The 12,491-nt window shown below is 35.1% G+C and overlaps 1 protein-coding gene across 1 annotated transcript; it reads left to right on the top strand.

Annotated features, from left to right (window-relative positions):
- The first annotated feature begins 4,419 nt into the window (after positions 1-4,419).
- LOC140154484 (uncharacterized) lies at positions 4,420-5,694 on the top strand. The gene has a single exon (XM_072177052.1). The coding sequence runs from the start codon at positions 4,420-4,422 to the stop codon at positions 5,692-5,694; it is 1,275 nt and encodes a 424-aa protein (XP_072033153.1).
- The last annotated feature ends 6,797 nt before the right edge of the window (positions 5,695-12,491 follow it).

Consider the following 12,491-nt stretch of genomic DNA (forward strand, 5'->3'; position numbering starts at 1 on the left):
TTTGGTGTGTTTGATATAGTCTCAGCCCCCCCCCCCAAATACTATGCAAATGCCCTTATGTTTCCGCCAGAAATAATAACCAAAAGAGACAAATATAATGCTATACTTGCCAGTGCTGTAAAAATGCCCCAACTTGTTATCTACGGCGACCCCGTTTACCAGTTCACTTGCCTGGCTGACGTTTCGTCAGCGTTATCTCCCCAATTTCAGCTGTTAATGCATAGATATGATTGATATAAAAAAATAAACCTTACATAACTATAGATTTGGCATCAAGTTTTTGGTCAAAAGTGTTTCAATTCCAGATTATAATGGATATTAATACAATTACTGCCCAGAAGCAAATAATACTGGTAATACGTAAAATGTTATAAATATATAATACTATTATCTTACTCGCAAATCAATATTATTTGATATATGTTTCACTTGAACCATTAAGCCATTATAAGATGATGAGTCAGGGTGTTGCCTCTGGATTGTGAAAAATCAAATTCTTTGCTATTATGGCCAATGATTATCCTGCAACAAAGTTTAAACACTTCTTTTCCATCTCTGTTCCAGGTTTCCCATTTCATTTGATAATGACGCCTGTAGGGTTGGGTTCAGAGTTTTGACCTCGCGGGTGAAAATCTTTGCCCATCCATGTTCAGTCCCAGAACAACGCCAAATATGGATTAAAAGACCTTTGACCTTGGATGTACAACAGCATGTTATGATCTAATGGGAAACTGTGCACATCAACAAACACCATTTCTATCAAAAAGGCAACGGCCGATATAATTTGAAACCACATAAATTACTAGAGTTGGTTCTTCTCTTGGATTTGGACCAAGCTTTAGAATATCGACTGTTGTGTTTTGAAATAAAACAAACCAGAAATTTATCACCCATTGTAAAAGATATGGCACATGTACCGAATACATGTACATACATTGGCTGACCTTGTGGATTTCCTGGCCCCGCCATGCTAACCACATAAGGAGATTATACGATTAACCTAGTGCAGCTATTGTCATAGCAGGGTATTATTATGTAATACTCCTGATCCATATTTGGCGTTCTCTTGGACTGATGTTAGACAGATTGTTCAGATCGTTCCTACTTCAGATTGTACTTGGGTCAATGACATACGCACCAATCACAGTTTTGACTTTACGCTCGTACTTAACATTATAATATAATACTAATGGAGATGCTATTAAATACTAATTAAAATTTAGGTCATGTTTGGCTTCAATATTGAACTCAAAGCCCATCCACTGACCAAAAGAGGCCTATTATTAACTATCAGTTCGGTGTATGATCCCCTTCGATTGGCAGCTCCTGCAATATTGCCAGAAAGACATATCCCGGAATAAAGAGATTTGTATATGTTTACTAAAAACGTAACTTTATCTGTTTCTTCATAGGCGATTTTCAAAAATGATAATAATAAAAATCTGGGATGGTACGTTATCTTCAAACAATTCTTAAATACTGCGGCACACAGAAAAACAGTTTACCCTGTAATTCAATCAGTCGATTTCACACACGAATGAGTGCCCCATAAACTGAGTAGCACCGGTTGGTTTACTTGATAATTGTTTCGTATACAGAGCTATGTCGTCATTGCTCAACGTTATAACGAATGATTCAACAAGTCAAATGAAAATACCCTTAGGTTATCGTATTTCTGCCCTACTTTGCTTTTTTTATTACATGCTGTCGAAGTCAGTATTTGCTTTTTGGAATCAACGACGGACACTTTTGGTCCATTTCATTTCATCTTATGATGTTTGCCATATTTTATATCATATATATAAAATAAGATTTACAGTATTAAATTGTAGTAAAAGTGCTTAATACAACTGGAGTCGAGCCAAAAATATAAAAACACGTTTTAACATTTTGTTCTTGTGCACGGTTGTGTGGCTTGCCTCAATGGTTGCCTGCGCAACAGATGGAAATCGCAGCGATAGCTGGGTTAAAAATTACTTGAAATGTGAAATGATGCAGCCTTGGTTTTCAAAGTATATTATTTGTGGAATGAACTTTGTGTATTTTTAGTTCAATCATTGACTAAAAAACACTTCACGCTTCTGCCACGGAAAAGGTGTGATAAACACTTTTATCATACAATCATCCAAGCGAAGGCCTACAGATCATCATGGTGAGGAGAACATTATATACTTGTTATAAATGTGGAGTGAAAGCCGACGATGTGTCAAGCCGACAGTGCGATTACAATCTATGTAATCAATGTGAACTAAAAAGACTTGTAGAAATGAAGGAAAATTAAAAAATTACGGAAATCAAGTGCACCATCAAAATCAAGCCCTGCTGGACTTCAAAAACATGTTAGCTCTCTCCAAACCAAACCCAGGCCTAAAGCAAATCAACCCCCTGCCAAGCAACAAAAGGCATCACCAACAGTTAATAAGCAACCATCAACATTTGAAAAACTTCTCTCAACACCATCAAAACTGTTGAATTCAGGATTTGCTGCTGCCACCTCCCTGTTAATTGATTACCCGAATTCATCTGACTCAATAATTGAAGAAGCCGAACATGACAAGCTTCTAAAATTTGCCAAATGTGTGCACACTGATTGCAATATCATTTCCCCGATTGAACCTACGTACTCATGTTCTGTTTGCTCCAGATCTCTACACCTACAATGTGCAGGACTAACAAAGCCTCCCATAAGGAAATGGACTTGTGCAAATTGCAAGGACCTCCATTTCCTTGCAAAGAACTTACAGAAGACCGTTACCATCTTACAACAAGAAATAGGTGCACTTAAATCAAAGCACTCAGAACTAATTAAATCACAAAAGACCCTTCAATCTGAAAACGCTGAACTCAAGTCCCAACAAGCAGATATTAGAACAAAGCAGGAAGCAATTCAGATTGAAAATCTGTAATTAAGACAGGAGGTTGACCATCTGAAGGTAAATCACCCCAAAGACTCTGAACAGTCACACCAAGGTCGTGTCAACTCTAAACCAGATAACGACCATTCTCAAGCGACATTTGTCATCGGCGATTCGATGTTGAGGGACTTTAACAGCAAGAACTTTATCGACACACAGTTCAAATCAATTAGTGGTGCTACCGTGTCCAGCGTTTTCGATCATCTGAGTAGTCGTAAGGATCTACATAACTATAAAGATATTGTTATCCACGCAGGAACAAACGATGTCGCTAAGAACATTGCTTTTGACGAAACCATTTCTTCTATGGAAGCATCAATAACTTTGCTGATGCCCAAAGCCCCCACTGCAAAAGTTCATATATCCGCCGTATGCCCACGGACGAAAGATCAGCTTCAGCACAAAATAGACACTCTAAACGCAGCTTTTAAGGACCTCGCAACGCGGTTGGACTGTAATTTTATTGAATCCGGACAACAAATGGTTTACCAAAATGGACGCGTGGAAGCAAAACACAGCTTTCAGATGGCCTGCATCTCAGTGAGCGCGGATTAGAGACTCTGACCACGGTTTTAGTGGAATCCGTCCCTACTCTACAGAAAGCTGATAACAACTGGACTAAAGTTACATACGGGAAAAAATCAAAACGTAAACCGGACTCAAAGACCAGAAACCAACAGAATCGTGAATCTATGCAAAACTCTCGTCAACAGAACAACAGACACGGGCAAACGCGTTCTGATGATACAAGCTCGCGAACTGCTCAATCAAAAACAAAATGTACCACCAGTAATATTGCAAGACGCGAGGATCATGAACTTAGCAGGTATCATCAGAACACGAAAACTTCGTATTTTAATAACTCCAGTTACTCCGGATGCTGGAAGTGCGGACTTTATAATCACAACGCAAATACGTGTTACTACGATTCAAAACTACAGTGCCGTGAATGTAATGAATATGGACACAAAGCAAAATATTGTAACTCTTTCTATAACTGAGGTATTGGCCACGAAATGTATGCCGATGAACACGATGATAAAGTTCTTGAGAGTAATAAAGGGAGAAATGAAGCAAGCCAAAATCGTAATGATTATAATGTAAACACAATGTCTGACAGTAAATATATCAATTCTGATTTGAGTAGTGTGAGAAATAGTGATACTTCTAATGATTCTAATGCAGATAAGTGTAATTTACCTCGTGAAAAAGGTGTAAATATTGCCCACTTAAACATTGGTTCTTTGTCATCCAAAGTTGATCAATTAAGACATTTCATGTACAGTAATGAAGTTCATATTATGGCAGTGTCTGAAACAAAGCTGGAAGAACACATATCTGATGATGTTATTTCTGTCAATAATTATTCGATCTACCGTAATGATCGTAATACCCATGGCGGTGGAGTCGCTTTTATGTCAACGATGTAAACATTGAGCATAAATTGAGGGAGGATCTAATGCCACATTCACTTGAATTATTGGCTATAGAAATCAAACTCTCGATGGCCAAACCGATCATTATTATTGTTTGGTACAGACCCCCTAAGTCAAGTAGTGAACAGATAGATATCTTTGAGAGCCTTTTACAAGAAATCGAATTGGAAAACAAAGATCTTGTAATTCTCGGTGATGTGAATTGTGATCTGTTGACAGATACACCTGATTATCAGACAAGAAAATTGAGTGGTGTTTGTAGTAGTTTTGACTTACAACAACTTATTACTGAAGCCACAAGAGTTACTGAAACTACCGAAACATTGTTAGACCATATTTACACTAATAATATCGATAAAGTAAATGGTAGTGGTGTTATACACACTGGTCTGAGTGACCATTCTATGATCTATGTCAACTTGGGCAAGATACAGAAAAAACCTACACATAAGCATAAGTACAAAACAACTCGGTCTTTCAAGGAGTTTAACGAAGATGACTTTGTAAATGACATCCGTAAGGCTAATTGGCGTTCTGTGAAACATGATAATGTTGATAAATGTATTGATAATTTTGAAAAACTGTTCTTACAAATTGCCGATGAACATGCACCAATGAAAACAAAGCGAGTACGTAAAGTGCAATCCCCTTGGCTGACTGATGACATCATTGACTTGATGCTCGAGCGCGATGATTTAAAAAGAGAGGCGATCAGAACTACTTGTGATGACATCTGGGATGCTTATCGGACAATGCGTAATCGTGTTAACCAGGAAATTGAGCAAAGTAAAATGTTCTTTTTGTCTCAAGGTATCAAAGAGAGCGGTAAAAATTCGCGCAAAGTCTGGAGTCATCTAAGACACATTGTACCTGGTAAAAATAAGTCTAATAATATAAATAATATCAAAACCAACGATGGTGTAAGTTCCGATCCTGAAGTTATTGCAAATAACCTTAATGAGTACTTCGCAAACATAGGCCCAACTCTAGCTCAGAATATACAAAATGGTCACGATAATGATGATAATGTTGTAACTAGTAATAGTAAGTGTGAACAGAGTGTAGACACTATATCTAACAGTGTGGATAGCCACAAGTTCTCTTTCCAGTCTGTAAGTCATGAATATGTCCGTAAATATATTGAGACATTAAGTGAAAGTAAAGCAACTGGGAATGATAACATTTCGGCAAGGTTACTTAAGAAAGCAGGCGTTGCAATTATTGATCCTATCACGCACATCATCAATCTGTCTCTGAAGACCGGCATTTTTCCGAAAAGCTGGAAGAAAGCAAGAGTAAATCCTATTTACAAAGGTGCAGGTGAAAAAAACGGATCCTGGTAACTACAGGCCAATTGCCATTCTCCCAGTACTTTCAAAAAATTGTGAACGTGCAGTATTTGACCAGCTTTATGATCATATTAAGGGAAAACTGTACAGTTGTCAGTCAGGATTTAGGCCGGGATACAGTACTGAGACTTCTTTACTTAATGTCACCGATGACTGGTTCGATGCAATAGATAAGGGCAACGTCATAGGACTTGTTATGTTGGACCTTAAAAAGGCCTTCGATACAATGCACCATGAAACTTTAATTGATAAATTGAAATTGTATGATCTCGATGATGAATGTATAGCAAAAAAAAAAAATTACCTCTTAAATAGGTCACACAGTGTATCTATTAATGGTATCTCATCAAAACAAGCAGACTGTGTCTGTGGAATTCCGCAAGGGTCAATTCTTGGACCATTATTGTTCATTATATACATCAATGATCTCCCGAATGTAGTATCTTTTAGAACTAAAGTAAGTATGTATGCAGATGACACTGCCTTATACACTGTCTGTAAAGATGTAAATGACTTAAATTGTACCCTTAACACTGATTTGAAAAATGTATCTAATTGGCTTATACGTAACAAACTGAGTCTCAATGTACGCAAAACAGAACTTCTTGTAATGGGTTCTAAGCAGAGACTATGTAGGATTAACGATGAGAACATAAATGTTTATATTAATGGAACCAAGCTCACTCGTGTTAAAAAATGTAAACATCTTGGTTTCATTATTGACGAAAATCTGTCATGGAATGACCATGTACATCATATTGAAAAGAAGGTAAAACCACGCTTGTACTATCTTAATAAAGCAAGGTCACTTATTCCATCCAAGACACTCGATGTGTTATATAAGACCATCGTTGCACCTCACTTTGATTACTGTAATGTTATATGGGGTACATGCAACCAATCTTCTTTTCATAAGGTCCAAAAACTCCAAAACAGAGCTGCTAGAATATCTACTGGTGTTGGTCGATATGAATCTGCGACGGCAGCATTAAGCACTATGAAGTGGCACAATTTAAGAAAAAGGCATGATAATCACCTTGCAAGTACTATGTATAAAATAATGAATAACCATGTGCCTTCCTATCTGACAAATAGATTTTCTATAAGAGATTCTGGATATAATCTAAGGGGCCACAAAAACGTTCTCATCCCAAAACCCAGAACAGAGTTCAAGAAAAGATCATTATCGTATAAAGGTGCAATATGCTGGAATGCTCTTCCTGATTTGACTAAACAAGCGTGCAATATTTCGCAATTTCAAAACAGGTTACTTAAGAAACATTATTTTTAAATGCACTCTATCTCAATATGTTTTATGTTTTAACTAGATATTATTTGTGTAATTGTTTATGGTGTTATTATTTTGAAAAATTGTAAATTTAACTTTGAATTATTTAAAGATTTATTTTTTTGTTTTCTTCAAGTTCTTTACATCTGTAAGATAATTGTTTTTAAAAACGATCTCTTATCATGTTTTGTAATAACCTGTATATAATAATGTTCTTTTACATATCTATCTTTTAATCTTGTTTTTATGTTTAATGTTTTACACCACGGACGTGTGGAAGAACAAATATTTTTGAACATGTAACCGTGTATAAATAAAGTGAATGAATGAATGAATGAATGGCGGGGATTTTAAACTTTAAACCGCATTCCATCACCTGTGTTGTATTTTTCCCTTCAGACAATGTATACATTTATATACGTATCATCATTACTTTTAGAGATTCAATACAAAACAATGTCTAACATTTCATTTCCCACTTTATGTGATCCTGCGTGCCAGTTACTGCAACAGTTTGATGCGGATGGGAGCCAGTAATGGCCGAATGAATTCTGACAAACACTTGGCTCCTTGGTTCGTCTATAATAGGCTCTCCTGTACAAAATGTGAAATGTCTCATCCATTCAAAGATTGCATTGACTAGAACTATAACTGTTAATGCAAAGATATGATTAATGTAAAAAAACCTTACATATAGATTTGGCATTAAGTTTTTGGTCAAAAGTGTTTCAAAATTATAATGGATATGAATACAATTACTCCCCAGAAGCAAATAATACTGGTAATACATAAAATGTTTTAAATATCTAATACAATTCTCTTACTTGCAAATCAATATTATTTGATATCTGTTTCACTTGAACTATTAAGCCATTATAAGATCATCATGAGTCAGTGTGTTGCCTCTGGATTGTAAAAAATCAAAAATCTTTGCTATTATGACCAATAATTATCCTGCAACAAAGTTCAAAAGTTCTTTTTCCAATCTCTACTCCAGGTTTCTCATTTCATTTGATATGACTCCTGTAGGGTTTTGAGTTTTGACCTCACGGGTGAAAATCTTGGCCCATCCATGTGAGATAGATCGTTCCTCCTTAAGATTGTCCTTGAGTCAATGACATACGCACCTAATCAAGGGCGAGCGTTCTTCTGTTGCGACTGACGCAGCGACTAATTTTCCGTTAGCGTCTTTCGCAGCGGCTAATATTTATCCCAGTGTCTCCCGGTGCAGAAAACCTAAGGAATAAGAACAAAGCCCTGACCAGAGCTATACTTCAGCGGAAAATCAAGTACGGAAACTTATTGAAAACGCGACGTCTGTCACAAAGGAAAATCACCCGCAAAAACACCCAGTCTGCAGTCTGCAATCTGCCAGTCTGGTTGTACATGAACCGTCATTAACATGTTAACAAGCTACTTAAGGGTAGACGAGGTATTGTTGGTCGACAAACAAAATCGAGTTTCATTATCCAAATCAATATATTATTGAAAAATAACACTATGATGTATTGCAAAAGTTCATTCTACAAATAATATACTTTGAAAACTTGCTTGATTTATTGTTCTGAAGGAGTTATGTACATTTTACAAAGCACTCTTTACAACATAACTCAAGAACCACAGCACCTACAAAAGTATATCTCTGTGATATTTTAATTCTTCTAAACACTCGCTATGAAATGATCAATGCACTTTTTTGCCAAAGCTCACTACCATTCGCAAGATGCTGTGAACTACTAAATCGCAACAGTTTAAAATAGTTGCTAACCTTAAAGAAGATGAATAACTACGTAGAATAAAGGACTACTCACGGACTTTGACACAATCACTCATTGATTGACATATCCTAAGAAGACCTGTGTGCAAGTGTGCAGGAAAGGCTCTTAGCGCTATTATACAGAGGATTAAAAAACATTATAAAAAGTACATGAATATAATGCGTACAAATTATCATAAATATAAGCCTATAATTAGAGAACTGTCAAGCAACAATGGTCGGTGGGTATTTGTGAAAAAACGTAAAAAAAGGAAAAAAGACCATATCCAACCTCCTTTTTCATATAGTTTTAATCAAGCAAATCGCGAGGCATAATGAATTCAATACAATGCAAAGAAAAATTATCACAGAACTCCTTAATGGAAAATGTACTCGGAAAAAAGTCAAACACATTATCCAAACTCATTACACACCTGCGAGGCGGGAAACTAATATTTTGTGAAAATCATTAAACTCATATTTTCTAATAATCTAATTTGCTATTATAAGATGATAGAAAAAACAAGGAACAAGATAATACAAACTGCAAGATAAATGGAATCGTGACAAAATATAGGATAGGTCATAACAATTTGTATTTTACTTGATGAAAGAATAAATTCTATTTTACCGCGCCATTTGTAGGTTAAGAAAACAAGGAGTAATGAAAAACAAATTGACTACGTTAAATACTCCGATTCATATCTTAAAATGCAGAGGTAATTGTCGGTATATATGGCTAGGTTTGTTTTTACATTTGCAACCTAAACGGCAGTATGTGAGTTCGACTCGATGAAATGACTTTACTCTTTACTCGAATTGCATTTAAATCAACATCAATGAAGATGGAAGAATCTCGTGAGACTGACAAGGAAAGTCTCCTCACCTCACGAATCAACCAATATCCAATGTCAAGGGATTGACTATAGTTGTCAAATGGCTCGATTATTATTCAGTTACAAAATGTCACAGTAACTGGCTAGAATTTTCTATGGCTGAATACCATTGAACGGAGATCATCTATATCCCGTGTATCGAATATTGAAGCAAAGACTGTAACATACTTCGATAATGATTATAAATGGAATTATTTGGATAAAAAAGAATTCTTTATGGACACAATATTCTCCCCATAATGCACATTCTCACACATTTTTTACTTAACGTTAAAGCCTTAATTTACGATTTCCGTCAAATTTTTGATTTTGTTATTCTTTATTCAAAATGTTGAAATAATATTAGTAATAACTGACGGGAAGGGTTGCTGTCCATTTTAGGTTGAAATAACAAGGTAAAGTGAAAGAAACGCCACTGGATATTTTGGCCATTTAACACACAGTTCTATGGGAGGACATATTATCATAATTTTTAAATTATGATAATTAATATGTCGAACTTTGCTCTGTTGACCTACAAAGACAGCAAATTTGGCCAATTCCATTTAGGTGCAAGTTGGGACATGGGTAAACATTACAAATATGCAAAAAAAATCAGGTTTGAAAAAAATTAACCAATTTCATATTATAAGATCGTACATCATGGCTTTAATAATATTGTATTGTCTTAACACCTGTTTAATATTAATTATTTACTTATGTACATCAGCGGTCAGAAAGAGTAGAAATGTATATCGTTATAGGTATCCCACTAGTTTATCAATGTGTTTCCCACGCTGGTTATTATTCGTAATTCCTATTAAGTGGTAGTATGTAACTTATTATATCATAAAAAGACAACAGTTGTTTAATTTTTTTAAATTTATTATCTCCCCTCCATAACTATATTACTTTTCTTTTAAACTGTATCATTTTACAAATTCAATACAATTATCATATTTAATTGCATTCATGCAATGTTAATTTTAAGTAACAAACTCTATAAAAAGGAAAGTGACAAAATGATTTACATCAATGTTCATAAGGGAGAATCGATTGAAACTGTGCCAGTTCAAAATATTTAATAGCTGATTAAATTCCATGTATCAAGTTTAAAAAAGTATAAACACGTACTCCTTAAAATTTCACAGCGCATGATTTATATCATTTTCATACAATAATTAGAATTACGGTAATCATAAGTTATTCTATAAAATGATAACTTGTTACTCCTAACAGATGCCTACTTCTCAGAGAAGAGAGTGTTTTAATAACTACTTCACATTAACCTTTTTGGTGATCAGTCTACTTCACTAAGTACAGGACCCAGCTGTGCTGTGGATACAGATGGTATCATTTACCGATGATGTAAAGACCCAGGACAATATCTGATTTTGTGTAACACAAATTGAATATGGCTTCATTATTTGTCCTTGCCAGTATTATGTCTCTTAAGACGATTGGGATGGCAAACGCCATATTTTTCCAGTAGTATAGCTATTTAACTAAAAAAATTACACTGTAGTGTAATTCTTCATATCAATCTGATAAGAAATGAGTCAAAGAAGCTAATAATCTCATTTATATCCCCATCGGTTCTTGAGATAAAGGCCCGGTCACACTATGACGGCAGATAAGCAACGAAAGGTGACGAACGTGAAAATCACAAAATGTTGACAGCAAAGCGACGGTAAAAAGAGGAAAAACAAGATTCGCTGACGAGTGGGCACGACCTTCAGCGACAACACGACGGCAAGGGACGAAAGGCTGCGGCAGAAAACGGAGACTAGCGACCAAAACCGGACGTTGTCTGGACGGCGAGTGACGATGTCTCGACGGAGCCCGACAACAAGCAACGAGGTCAGAGGGCTGGCAGCGGATTTGCTTGCGGCAAGGAACGGCAGCTGACGGTGGATTGCGGCGATGATGACGTGACTCAGCGGCCGACATCAAAGCCTGTATGTGTGTGGGTCGTATAGTCCACTTTGGCGTTCCCACTCTTCACAACGTTCTGATCATCAACTCAAATATATCAACAATAATCAAAAATATTAAAATCAATATCGATAATAATCAAAAATATTAAAATCAATATCGATAATAATCCAAACTATTAATATCTATATCAATAATAATCAAAAATATTACACATTTCAATAATAATTTAAAAAAATAATATAAATATCAATAATAATCAAAAATAGTGAAATCAATACCAATAATAATCTAAACTATTTAATATCTATATCAATAATAATAAAAATATTAACATCAATATCAATTATTATAATCAAAGATATTAATATCAATATCAATAATAATAATAAATAGTACACATATCAATAATAATCAAAAAAATTAATATAAATATCAATAATAATCAAAATATTAAAATGAATATATCAATAATGATCAAAAATATTATCATCAATATCAATAATAATCAAAAATGTTAATATCAGTATCAATAATAATCAAAAATATTAACATCAATATCAATAATAATAAAATATCAATATCAATAATAATCAAAAATATTAACATCAATATCAATATCAATAATAATCAGAAATATTAATATTTTTGATTATTATTGATATTTCTTTATATGAACTTCAAAATTGCATCGTGCCGGACAGTCTATTGAAATCGAACTGACGTAAAAAATGTCAAAAATCGCACAAAAGGTTAAAATCGTGGACCATCGTTTAAAAATCGTAACCCATCGCAGACCACCGTTTCAATGCCGCAGGTACTCGCAAACGACCCGCCATCAAAAGTCACCATCCGTCACCCTCCGGACAAAATTCGTAAATGACTGTCGCACCAAGATCGTTACAATTTCGTTACTTGCCACAATGTGTCGTCAGGG

Source organism: Amphiura filiformis, chromosome 6, assembly GCF_039555335.1.
Source record: "Amphiura filiformis chromosome 6, Afil_fr2py, whole genome shotgun sequence".
NCBI classification, from domain to species: domain Eukaryota; kingdom Metazoa; phylum Echinodermata; class Ophiuroidea; order Amphilepidida; family Amphiuridae; genus Amphiura; species Amphiura filiformis.